This window comes from Lonchura striata, chromosome 5 (genome assembly GCF_050655825.1).
Source record: "Lonchura striata isolate lonStrDom1 chromosome 5, ASM5065582v1, whole genome shotgun sequence".
Taxonomy (NCBI): Eukaryota; Metazoa; Chordata; class Aves; order Passeriformes; family Estrildidae; genus Lonchura; species Lonchura striata.
In genome coordinates this window covers 27,802,150-27,816,039 of record NC_140707.1, presented here as the reverse complement: position 1 = coordinate 27,816,039, position 13,890 = coordinate 27,802,150, and the positions used below count along the sequence as shown (strand labels likewise).

Sequence of the window (13,890 nt, the reverse complement as noted above, 5' to 3'; positions counted from 1 at the left end):
GGTTCTTTTGCTGAGTTCAGTTTATGGTCAGAGGAACTGCTTTTAGTTCTAAGTTTTTGTGAGTGGGTTTGCCTGACATTCAGTGTTGTTGTATGTCCACTTCCCACAAATTTGTGTTCTGCCTATCCACAGAAGCTGTCAGTCCCGCCTGTTTGGGTGCTGCTATTTAGACCTTTTATTATCAGAGTATTTTTGCCTACTCATAAGCAAAACCAAGAAAAGAGTTTTTTCTTTGGTCTGTCTGAAGTGCTTCTCTCATCTCTGTGACTTTCCAAGAGCTTAAAATAAAAAAGAAAAAAAAAGGCACATTCATCATTTTTGATGAATTTTCTGCCATTTTCTGCAAGATTTTTTGTCTTTGTATATAAAATCAAGTGAATGTTATAGTAGTACAGAATCTCCCGAGTACTTAGATGTAGACATGGGTGCACAGTGGTTTTGGCTGTGAGCAGTGGAAATTCATATACTTGTCAATATATGATGTGGAGCAGGAGTTGCCATCATGAAGGTCATGGCTGCCTGGCTCTTGCCATGTTGATAGATAATAAAAGAATCAAACTTTGATGGAAAGGAGGGAATCCTCTCTCTCTTTCCCACTGCTGACACCCTCAGTTAAAACACTGCTGGGTTGAAGGGATTTCTCCATCAGAGCTAATTACCCAAAATTATTTCAAAGTCTTATGCCTGCATAAACAACTCCTAATTGGAGCTTTTTGCTGTGACATTACATCAAGAAGGTTTTTACTCTTTATATCACTCATTTTGTTTCCTGTTGTTGATAGAATATACTGATGGTGTTGCTTCCTACCTTAAGGAGCTCTCATATGATAGAGTATCCCAGCCCTAAATCCAGGCTGAAATTCTCCTCCTTCTATTTCCTTCAGTTTCTCCCTCGTGTTGGTTTCACTGGAAGTCGGAGATGTTTCTTTCCTGTCAGGACACTGCAGGCCTTGCATTCATCAGGAGAGGGCATCTGGGATATGGTCTAGAATACTGCAAGGATTGGATCTTGGATATGTGTGTTCTCCTGCCTGGAACAGGAAAACAAAATAAATTAATTAAAGTAAAACAGGTTGGGTGCTATTCTAAATAAAAAACAAGTCATGGAGTGGGAAAGCTGTTATGGATAATTTAATTTACATTTTGACCCTTTCTTTACAGCCACAGGGACTTAAAACCAGAAAACCTACTGCTGGATGAAAAGAACAACATCCGGATAGCAGACTTCGGGATGGCATCGTTGCAGGTTGGGGACAGCTTGTTAGAAACCAGTTGTGGGTAAGTGTCTCAAAGCATATTACAAAAATGAGGGACAGATTCCAGACATAGAAGTTGTCTATAAGAAAGGGTTTCTGTAAAGACCTGCTGTCCTACACACTGCACTGGTGTTTTCCAGCAAGACAATAAATTTATATGATGCACATTGTATAGAAGGAAGCTGAAAGAAGGGGAATTTAGTGCCTTACAGTGAAAAGCAGTCCACTGCAGGTGTCACCTACAGATATAAAAATCAAGGCTTTCAGGTTTGGATTCATCTGTGTATGCTGGTGTGTTTGCATTTACTGGCCATATGATTTTTGGGAACTGAAAGCAGTGGCTGACTGTTTTAAGAAGAAGCTTTGAAAAAATATTAAAGGGTAGAAAAATGTTTTAAATGGAATTTGCATGTCCTGTGTAGGCTGTCTGCTTGCATGCAGCTGTTCGTATTCATGCTCCACACTGCTTCTGTCAGCTCCCATGCAGGAGTGACAGGAGGAAGCAGGATCCTTTGCAATGACTGGCAGGGCATGAAGGCAGGTACAAAGAAGCCTGCCTGGAGGAATATTGCAGGGGCAGTCTAAAGACTTTCCATGCAAATTCAGTTGCCTTCAGGCACCAGTAGACCATGCTCCCCAGTTCCCAGTGCCAAGGTGACTGTGCAGGGGCTGTGGCACTGAGCTGTAGCAAGGGCAGCAGCTGCATTGAGCTGCTGCAGCCTGGCACCAGTACGGCAGCTTTTAGCTGTGCTAATTTGTTTTAACAGCAAGCACAGAAACCAGATTGTACCAGCATATTTCTACTTCCTCTCATGCAGACTGACTTTTCTTAGCCATTGGTAGTGTGATTCTGATTACTTCAGCCCAGGTCCATCCTCAACTGGTTACAGTTCATGGTTTTTTTGGTTTTTTTCTTCTCTGGACCAAGGCAGTTCAGGGTAGACATGGAGGCATTGTGGTTCCCTCTAAAGACCAGCCTCTCAGTCCTAGCCTTTGCTTTCCAAGTCATAAATAATGGATATCAAAAGTATTTGAAGTTCATGATATGATAGAATGCTGGTGGGTGAGTAAATTGAGACCCACCAGTTCTCTCCTGTCTGTGTCAAGTCAAGATCTGAGGTCTTAGCAGAACAGATGAAAAGCAAGGAGCTGTGATGCCAAGGTCAACAACAAGACCTTGTATTTGGGTAGAGAGACAGTGTCATCAATGCAGGCTGAGGGATTAAAGGATTCAGAGCAGTGCTGCTGAGAAGGGCTTGGGGGTATTGGTGGATGAAAGGCTCGATGTGACCCAGAAATGTGCACTTACAGCCCAGAAAGCCAAACGTGTCCTGGGCTTCATCCAAAGCAGTGTGGCCAGCAAGAGGAGGGAGGGGATGCTGCCCCTCTACTCTGCTGTACTCTGCTCTGCTCTAGTGAGATCTACACTGCATCCAGTTTTGGAGGATCCATAGCATAAGAAGGATATGAACCTGTTAGACCGGGTCCAGAGGAGGCCATGAAGGTGGTTGGAATGCTGTAACGTCTTCCCCCTGAGGACAGACTGATAGAGTTGGGCTTATTCAGTCTGGAGAGAAAAGGCTCCATGAGACCTTATTGCAAATTTTCAGTACTGAAAGGGGAACTTATAAAAAAGATGAGGACAGACTTTATAGCAGGACCTGTTGTGACAGGACATGGGATAATTGTTTTAAGCTAAAAAAAGAGTCAATGTGGATTAGATACAAGAAAGAAGTTTTTTACATTGAGTGTGGTAAAGCACTGAACAGGTTTCCCGGAGAGATGGTAGATTCCCCATCCCTGGAAACATTCAAGGTCTGGTTGGATGAGGCTCTGAGAAACTTGATCTGGTTGAATATATCCCTGCTCATTGCAGGGGTATTGGATTAGTTAAGTTTTAAAGTTCACTTCCAATCCAAACTATTCTGTGATTCTGCACATCTCCTTTCTTGCACCTTCTTTCAAACTTCCCCTCTAGATCAGGAAATGCAGTCCTCCCTGCACTTGCCACAAAGCCTCTACACTCTGTAGAGAAAATTGTTCCCCTTCCTTCCATGAGAAAAAAAAAAGAGGAAGTATAAAAACCAACCCAGCATCAATTGCCTTGTAGGATTTTTCATACTCCTTGGGAACCTCTCAGTAGGGTTCCTGTTCTTGTTAGCACTGGGCTCTATTATCCGGATCTGGAGTCTCAAAGGGAGACTTCCTTCCCAAAAGCTGTGCTGGAATTCAAACCTTCATGCTTGAAGCAGATCCAGCCCCCACATTGTGGCCTTAAAATGCACTAATAAAGAAATCAATGGAACGGAAGAGATGTGCCTGTAATAAACAGAACACAGCAGCAACGCTATGATCTCCTGCCTTGCAGATGCATTTTAAGTGTGTTGCCAATCACTAGACCTCCATGTGAGCTATTACACCACTTCATTAATTCTCCTGGCATGCAGCCCAGCATGGCTGATACTGGTGTCGTGTGATCTCTTTGGTTTGGGGGGTGAAGGAAGGAAGGAATCTATAACAATATGCCGCACTGCTCACAGAGAAAGGTAATCCAGTTATGACTCCTTTTCCCTTGGAGCACATGCAGTAACCAACCTCAGAGCTTTTCAAGGCAACAGTTTTACCTACCCATATAGTTGGTACTTTCAGCCAGCATGCAAAGGAACAAAACAGAGTGAATCATGGCTGAGATACTGAGCTTTAATGAGATGCTCCTCCATGCACCCGTAAGTTAATTTCAAGAATGGCTTTATCCATACTGTGAACACTGATAATGAGATGAAGCTGTAACATTTCCATTGATAGTCATGCAGGGAGTCTCCAGGTATTTCTGTCAGTCAGAGTGGGAGGCTCAGATGGGGTTGAGCTGTGTGATACAGCTAACTTTGTCAGTTCAGCGAAGCGGGGAGACTGCAGTCAAAAATTCTTTGCTATCACAAGTCAACTGCTAAGTTTAGTCCAAAGTTTGGGTAGTCTTCAGGTCACCACAGAGTCTTAACTGGCATGATGAAGAGTAGCCTCATGTAGCCTGAAGTATGATGTAATTACATATATCAGGCTCACTGTTTTCTGGGGAAAACTCCTTGTATCCATGGTTTTCTGTAGCACTTGTAGCACTGACAGACTACCTGGAGGACACAATAAAAGTTCTGTCCAGATGTGTTTGTGTGGGAGGAGGCAAGGATGGACTTGCTGTTTCACTGACATAATTTGTCATTGACAATTGTCAAGGAATGTTCGGCCTTGATTGTTATGAATCCCCATTATAGAAATGTGTATTGTGTGAATCCTGCATATGCACAGTGCAGAGGAATATGCTGTAGGTTTTTTTAGTGTTTTTAGACCATTAAGGGGAAGAGGAGCTGTGTGTAGGCTCTGCAGGACTAATTCTGCTTATGGCAGAAATTGTGCAGCAAGGCAGCATTAGGGAGAGATGGCCCTTGAAATTCTAGAATTTCACAGTGATTCTCTTCATTCCTTCAGAAGCAGAGAGGGTCTGTCAGCTAACAGCAGACAAGAACGGAAGAGAAAGATGTGATAGGCTTCTGCTTCTATTATTTTAGATCTCTTCAGCTCTTCTTCTTCTTTACCCATCCAGGCAGTGGCATGCAGAGACACTCCCCATCTCTTTCTCAGTGATTCTTCCTGGTGTGCTGCCTTGCAGTGTTTCAGAATAGGAGAGGTTGTCCAATCCATCCTGGGTTGTCACTAGGCAAGAAGAGTGAGTGCCTTTTGGTTAAACCTCAGGTCTGAAACCCAGGTTATCTGAGCTTGATTTCTGTCTCTGCTGAAGGCATTCACGGTGGTCTGGGACAAGATGCATTGCCCTTCTCTGCATCAGTTCTCCATCTTAGCAAGTCATGTGTATCAACAGACCTGTGGTGGGCAGATACACCTCAGTGTCCAAGCACCCTTTCTTGCTTTTAATTACATGACATGATGCTGCACATATTCTTTCCCCCTTATAATAAACATGTACATATATCTAAAACTTATGCAGTCATTCTTAGGGTTGCAAACTTAAGCTCTTCAACTTGGAATTGCCAGAATTAGTACTTTTTACCCCATCTCATCAAGAGCTTCCATTTCCAGCACTCCATTCCTATCTCCTTCCTGATTTGTACCACAGTTTAGCTGACTTGTCCCATTCATTTCTGCTCCATATTTGTCCCCAAATCCCAGATTGTTTTCTCTTTTTTACCAGGTTCCATCTCTAATTTCTGTTATCTGGTTGTGTGAGTCAGTTGCTGCCAGTCCTAGATCTACTTCATTTGTTTTGCACTCTGTTTTTAAGTTTGGCACCATGTGGTAACTCCACCCACAGCAGTTTAGAGTTTCAGATAAAAAAGATTACTCTGTGAAGTGTTGCCACTGCAGGTCAGATTTTGATCCTAATACTCTAGAGAATTTCTGCTAGTAAATGCAAATTTCAGTTTTCTAGTGAAATGCAGTATTTCTACATTATAATGTCTAGAGAATGCGAATAAATGCTCAGGTTTTCCCTTTGCAGTGGAAGATACTAGAAATTTTTCTCTTTTTTATATGAAAGAGAATTTACTTAAAATTAGGCTTAGATAGTGGAGATGCTTCAACCCATATACAGTATGCATGCATATAAATACATGAAACCAGTCTGAGACAGACAAAAAGCAAGGAAAATTGTTGTTAAATGGATAGTAAGTTACAAGGAACTTAAATTGAGGATTATAAAGGGAAATACCAGACAATGTTATTAATGACCATTGGTACCAGCATCACCTATAATACATCACAAGGTATGTTTAAAGAGCTTGGATTCTGCAAAATCAATCCCTGAGAATTTAAGATGTACTTTTCTTCAGCTTGGCAGTGTAGCATTTACTCAGCCTATGCACATTAGGATATGCCCATTAAGTATGAGCTTGTACAGGTTTTTTTTCAACAAATCTTGCCTCATTTGATGATTGGATGGTGTGTTTTTGTGAGTAAACAGCTATTTAATGTTTGGGTTTCTTCATCATTTATTTTATGGATCCATTTGTAACTTCTGCTCACTGCATTCAAGCCTTGCTATGAATTCTAGGTAGGATTTCATCACTGTGTCTTACGTTTCCAAATATTAATTATACTGTTTTCATATTCTGTTTGCCACATTGATCTAGTTATCTCCATTTTTATGAGGACACAAGATTCTACAAAATAAAACTCCAAATTGTCAACCAGTTTTGAGTGTACAGTTGGATACTCTTGGGGCCCAATACCTCAGGATACTTGGTGCTTGATAACAGTGCTTTACTGGGAGAGCACAGTGCCTACCAACTGCAATTGCTGCTCCACATGCTTATAAATCCTGGAAAAGAAACTTGGATGTGTAGCACTGTGATGCTGAAAACTGGGGAACATGCAACTCATAATTACCTGTGAACATCTCAGTTTAAGGCACTGAGATGTTCATTTTCTTTCACAGAAGGATTCTCTGGCAGGGACAGAGTTTGATTCTACCATGTGTCAATCAGCTGTATGCTTGTAAGCTTATCGTTATTGACACTGAAGTTTCTTCACATTGCTACTTCCCAACTTCAGTCACAAGTAGAAAAGAGGCATTCAGCACAGTAACACATTCACCTGACTTACATGCAAAACACAGTGCAGCATTTTCAACCTTTTGTTTTGCCAGTTCTTAACTTTTGGGTACCTAATTTGGCAATCTTTATGCCTTTTTAATACAAGGGTCTGGTTATTTTTTAAAATTAAAACCTCTTAAAGGTCCAATGATTTCAAAATTTAAATTGATAATTAATGAATTGATTTGCAGATTATCCAAAAATGTAATTGCACCTGAGGAATAAACAGCTGTAAGATGGCTGAGGGCTAGATGCTGAGTTTTCTCATCCAAAGGTAAATGACTGAGTTGAAGCTTTAATGGCAATATAGCACTCAGCCTTAACTACACCTACTACCCTAATTGCAGCCTTACCTGCAGCTCCTGCCTTCACTGCAGCCTTAACTACCCACTGCTGCTGGAACCTTTCCGTAGTGTCTCCCTGCCTTTCTTTTCTCTGTGATCTGTGGCTGTCACTTTCTCCATTCAGAATGCTGGTGTCCTTCTCCTGAATTCCCTTTATCTATTTTGCTACCCCTCTGATCTTCCCCTTCATCTCAACCCTTTGCTACCCAGCATGGGGGGAAAGCAGAGGCAGCCTTTTGCTCTAGTGGGTAACTCCTGCCTCTGAAAGACAGCTTGGAGGCAGTGATTAAGAGAAAGGAAAGAAGGACTCTAGAATTGAGCAACAGCAAAAAGAGCCAGATGTGTGAGGATTTCTCTGCAGCTGTACAGCATCCTGTATCAAGGTAACTTTATGCCTTGAAGAATAAATATAATCATAAAATAAAATAATAATAAAAACAGAGGAAAGGAGACTTCTTGTTCCTCCCTCTCTGCAGAAACTCTGCATCTGTCTGTGAGGCCTAAAGGATGGCCCCTCAAACCAGCTTTTCTTCTTCCCCAAATAATACTATCTTAAGGCATGGGACCAAAGGACTGAGGCATGGGCACTTATCTTTATTGGGGCTTGGGAACCCATCAGGCAGTATAACACATGGTTTGTCTTATTGGGAGTAGGATCACAACAGCTTTTCCTGTCCTTCTTGATCAACCAACCACTTCTCTAACAAAGCAGTTACCTTGCGTTCCCAGATAAACCATATGTGCCCAATGGATTTGTGTGTATGCAGTGCAGGTCTCTCTGACCCACGTAAAAAAAGCTAACTCACAGACACATCACATCTGCACTGAAGATATGGCCCTGGTTGCCTCAGATCTACTGCAGCTGCACAATATCTTGATATGCACAGATGAAGAACTACCTTTCTAGTTTCTCAGATGAAATTCAGAAAAGATACGTCAAGGATAGATACATTTCTTTCTGCATGCCTGACTTAACTAGTCCTGGATTTCACCATTGCGCTCTTATCTTATTTCCTCTGGTTGAAATCCCACATAAATGCCATAAGGTCCCCTAAGATCCTTAAGATTATTATGTCCTAGAGTCACAGCTGTGAATGACCATTCAGAGAGCCCTTCCTGCCCTGGGCAGTCTAGCCTTGGAAAATCCCCATCACCCTGGAAATAAGCACTGCCAACATCGCTGCTTTTTTGCAGTGGTACCCGCAGGCAGCAGCTCTTTCTTGATCTTGCTGAACGATATATTTATTTGTTATCAAGGGCAGACTGGGGCTTTTGCTACACAGAGATGTAGCAGAATGATGAGGAAGTGGCCTAGGGGAAGAGACAGGGAATGTTGCTCTTGACACATCTATATTGAATAATTAGTGATAAGAGCCAAAGAAATATTCATGACTCTGTAGAAAGATAAATAGATTTTTGATTAAATTTGAGTTTTGTCTTTACAGCAGTTGAAGTTGCAGTGTGATTGGTAGAATGGAAATTAGGTTTTTATGGATTCTGGCTGACTGGAGGATCTCTTTTAAAGCTGTTAGCCAAGATAATGCTGCAGATATCTAGCTAGTGTGTGCTGGCAAGAATTCAGAATGGCAACGCCAGAAACCCATGTTCTCTGGGCAGTTGCAATGCAGCTGTTGAATGATCAAATCAGTCCAATTTGTTCAAAGGATTTATTATAACATTTTTTCCACTCAGACTCTTAGACTTTTGCAGAATTTCACTGGTGCCTTTTAAGATCTATGGTGCATTCCACTGCAGTTCAGCAGACCTCAGAAAGGAAAACACTTCAAGGGCATTTGCTAGTGGGACACATAAATACCTATGTACCTATCTCGAGTTCTTCACAACATTTACATTATTCTTTTCAAGGATGTTAGCACAGGAAGCTTTCAAGGTGGTTGCCCTGCTCAGCATCCACAATTAACAGTTCTAAAATCCTTGTTGGAGTCATAATATACAAATAAAAATTCAGGAACACTCTGCAAATTGAGATACTAACTCTTCCAGTCCACTCCAGTGCCACTGCCATCCAAAAAGGGTTATACTGAAGGATATTGCTGAACCATGCAGGATGGCACGCAGGATTTGAGAAGTCTGGCTGAAGTTTCTAGGTCAGCCACAGGCACCACCTGTAGTAGGCATTGAATGTACTGTGTGTGTTCATGACTCACACAGAGAGGCAGCTGTACCTTGCCGAACCTAAAATACATGCGACAGTGAGAAATTCAAACATGCTAAGTGATGAGAGCTTGACAGTTACCTAGAATGTGTCTGCACTTCTTTTACCACCCCCCCCATATATTTTCCAAATCTAATGTGATGTACAGAACATGTTAGAAGTGGCCTTTCTGTTCTGAGGTGACTAAACTGAGTGAATATCCTTGATCTGTGTAAGTCCTGCACTCTTTTTGCTACCATGTGTGTTTTTTTCCAAATTCCAGTTTGCATTACTGTGTTCCCTACAGTTCCCACACTGCTCTCCTTCAGTGTTGTGTTTAAGCAGTCCAGCACTAGTGCGAGTTGTACTTGTCAGGCCTGGGCTGCAGTCCCAGTTGTGGTGCTGCTCCTTACTCATGCTTTGTGTGTGCCTTAGGGGTGGCCTGTACCCTCTACAGCACTGTTAGATATGAGAAAAAGATGACATCACTAGTCAAGCATTCTCTCAAGAATGATTTGTCTTCTGAAAGCTTGCAAAATCATGTGTTAGTCCAGTGTTATGACTTTTTGTGGCTTAGACATTGGGGTTTTGGAAAGAGTAGATGTAGTTGAGACATGGGGAGTTAGAAATTAATTTAGATAGTCATCCACGAATCATAGTGCAGGTCTTGGTTTGCTATAAAGAGGCAAATTCACAGGAAACAATATATTTTGGAAGTTTGGGAACATGTACATAACATTAAGCTATTGTATTTCTGACTATAGCCTCACTTTCTCTCTTGTGTATGAAAGCTGCAGTGCCATTGCTCTTACTTTAGTCAGAAGAGTAGACTCATGGTGAGGTTCTGGTCACATTTTCAAACAGGCCAGCTGCAGCTTTTAAAAATGTTAAGTAACCTTGTCCGTGTTTCCATGGATGTCAGTGACAGAGCTACACAGAGGGCCTGGGTAGTCTGTCCTACCCACTAGACACAAGACTGTTCTTTCTGGTCTTCCAATGAGCAGCTCTAGCCAGCTCTCTTAGGGAGGCTCTGCCTCTCATTATCTGTTTTGACTCTTGAACCAAAATTTTTAAAATGTAGTCTAAACTAAGGCACTACTGAGCAAACAGACTGGTTAGAATACCTGTGAATAGCCCGTTTCTTAAATGGGCCCAGGGTTGGTGTTGTATTAAATATTGGATTAAGTTACTGAATTTCACTTTTCCTGAAACTTGTGGGCGATCAACTGCATTTCTCTCTCCTCACAGAAGCTTTGCTGTCAAGGTAGCTGCACTCCCAAGCATACACTGAGTTTATTGTCATGCTCTGCCAAAAGCTGTGATACCAAATCAGGGCATTCTGTGCCCATGGGATGATATTTTGCCACAAGATAAGTGTTGTGTGTATGGAAATTCAATTAATGGGCTGTCTCACTGGGCATTAATATAGCATCCTCACACAAAGCTAACCTCGCTGTGCTTCTGGTTTGCTCATTACTTTGTGAGACAGGTATTGCCCAGCCATGATTGCATTTGTCACAAGAAACACATGCACAAATGAAGACAGGCTCAGGGACTGCTGGGAGGTGTCAGTATAAACAATAGCATGATTTGCACACGGGTTTCAGACAGTTTGCATCCCTTTTACTTGTCAAGTTACTTTAATGAAGGCTATAAAATAAATAGCCATGGCTATAATCTTTAGGAATTAAAATTATTACCTGGCAAGTTGAAGTAATTAACTCTCCTCAGCCAGGAATCAAACAAGAGATATATGGGTAGAAGGATGTGAAAAGAATATATTAACTCACCAGGTAATAGTGCTACTGTCCATCAGTTTTTTTTTTTAAAGAAAAAAAAATTTTAAAAGGCAAGTTGCAATCATGTATTGGCAGCTTTTGTGACCACTAATGTAAATGAGAGTCATCTTAGCAGAAAAGATACCAGACATGGTTTAGGGATGCATCTGTCTTTTTTCCTGTAAAAGGCTTTGCAGTGTGGGTCTTCCTTTTAATTAGATACAAAGCCAAGTTAAAGGGTGGGATTAGAGAGCTGGAATTTTATACTCACAGAATATGCGTCGTCTTCCCTTCATTCCTTGCTTTGAAGAAATTCATAGCAGGGCCGTAGAGTTTTAAATTATGCTAGGTCCTGACCATTTTTTAAGCTTGTCAGAAATATGTTCTTGTTGAGATAAGGAAAAACGTGCTGGTTTGCACACTTGTATTCTGTATAAGCAAGTCTATCATCATTCTGCTAAACAAAATGGACATGCACATAACCATAAATACCAGGTGTTACATACTCATTTGACTGTATTTTGTCTTTCAGATCACCACATTATGCTTGTCCTGAAGTCATCCGGGTAAGTTGGTTAATATTAGTGTACAAAAATACCTTGTTTGAAGTGTCCCTCATTGCAAGTACACAGATAGATCCTCTGTACAAGGAATCTGCCCAAGGCAGAGGGAAAGAAAAGGATACAAGAAACCTAAAAAGAATTTTGTTTGTTTGGCTCAGGCCTGAATCAAGCCACATTGGGAAATAATTGCATGTTGTTCTCACAGTACCTTTGCACCATGTGTTCCGACAGAAGTACAGGAGCCTGGCTTAATTTGATCTTTTGACCCAAGGGACATAGTCCCCTCAGATTTCCTGTCTCTGATGTAGCTGTCACCTCTGTAGAAAAGCTGGGATTGACAGTCAGTGATATTGGTTTCCACTAAGCAATATTCTTCCCCCCTGCTTTCCCTTTGTCCTCTGAAAATAAGTATCCAAGATTTCAGTGCCCAAGATTGTCCTCTCTACTGTATGTCTATTGCATGTCTTTACTGTAAAGTTAAGCAGGAAGCACACAGGAGAGACTGTCCAGATGGCACTATGAGTTTGCAAATAACGTGGCTGGTGACAAGGTCCCTGAAGAACCAGGACAGGGAAACACACCTTCTTGATGTCCTTAATGCACCTGTTACTCTGTTTAAATTCCAGATCTGATAATTTATGGGTTGTCAACCATTCCTGTCCTGCTCCCACTTCTGAGCCTTTCCTCACATATCCCAGATAAGACTGCAAGCTGATATTCACAAAAATTCAGTTAGCCAGCTGTGTCATGGCTTCCTCCTAGTTGGGAAGGCCAACTTGGGAAGCAGGTAGCTGAATTGATACATGGGGTTTCCCATTCTCCCCTCTCATTCCTCAAGGATAATTAATTCATTTACTAGCAATCGGTCTTTTGAACCTCTGTGTCATTGCTGCGCAGGGAGAAAAATATGATGGAAGGAAAGCAGACGTCTGGAGCTGCGGAGTCATTTTATTTGCGTTGCTAGTGGTGAGTCATCTTCCTTGCACTAGCCTTTAAAAAGAAAAGAAAAATCTGAAAGTGCTGCTGTATTTAATGGCATTCTATTGACATCATGTACGGATGGTTTTTTTTAGTCCTCTATTTTTGTATCTCTCAGTGGCATCCTTTCCTCTTATTTCTACATCAGCCCCAAAGGAAAAGCATGAGGAATATTTCACTGCTTCTTTGAAATGCTGTTGCCCTGCACAGGAGAGCACAGACAGGCATCAAAAACTTGTCTCCATAAATGCTCTTTGTTGTGTTGCGATGTTGCACCACATTTTTTGATGGGTAAGAATGTGTAGAGTTGAAACTTCAGGATACAGAGAGTGTCAAACACATTGTCCTTTACGGAATCAAGATATGGCAGGGTTTGGGATGTGCTCACTTATTTCTGTTGTATGTATGTATGTGCTTCAGCAGGTATATGCATACATTAACTGCAGTATTTTTTCAAGGAAAGACTTGAGAACCTCATCTTTGTTTCATGCAAGCAGTGAGCTCCATTTTAATTTGGTACACATGGGAATATAAAACTGAGCCAGTAGTACAAAGTTTAAATTAGTTTCCATCTGGCTCAGTAATATTTTAAGTGTTCAAAATGTGCTATCTTCTAACTTATCCTTCTTTTGATCAGAGTTTCAATTCTCTGTGGAATTTATTCTGAAATGAAGTTCTATTATAATACTCATAAACATCCAACACATGGGTGTCCAGCTGAAGGCAGATAGGCTTGACATTTGTTATCAATTTCCATAGTATAATGTAGGAAAATATAGTTTATGCTAATACAAGCATATACCATGTGCAGGTAGAATACTCTATATGAGTATATGTTTTATGTGCATGTTAAGTGCTTCATACCTGTAATAGTTCATCTGATCCTCTATAATTATAAAAATAACAAGCCTGAAATAAAATTTTGATTTTTTTTGTACATTTATCAGTAAACCTAATTGCTTCACTTAAATGTTTTCTTTTGAGAAAAGCACTTGTGCAGTGTCAAATGAGATAAATTGTGGATATTATTTTTGTTTAAATATTTTTAAATTTTAGAGGTTTTTTTGTATCAAAAGATATGTTGATTCTTTTTAATGATGCTTTAATTCCCCTTAACCAGTCTTACTCTTTTCTTTTTAGTCATTACAATTCACTGACATTTTTGAAATTTTATTTTTTTTTATCTTGATGTTGCATTGGAAGAATTTTAACT

The 13,890-nt window shown here is 40.8% G+C and overlaps 1 protein-coding gene across 16 annotated transcripts in view; it reads left to right on the top strand.

Moving 5' to 3' along the window:
* BRSK2 (BR serine/threonine kinase 2) overlaps positions 1–13,890 on the top strand; it is a 301,198-nt gene that overhangs the window by 217,392 nt on the left and 69,916 nt on the right. For all 16 annotated transcript variants that reach the window (XM_085580157.1, XM_085580154.1, XM_085580153.1 and 13 more), the window contains exons 5-7: positions 1,162–1,278; positions 11,669–11,702; positions 12,597–12,665. In XM_085580157.1, coding sequence (XP_085436283.1) covers positions 1,162–1,278; positions 11,669–11,702; positions 12,597–12,665 — 220 coding nt within the window. The remainder of the gene's footprint in view (positions 1–1,161; positions 1,279–11,668; positions 11,703–12,596; positions 12,666–13,890) is intronic.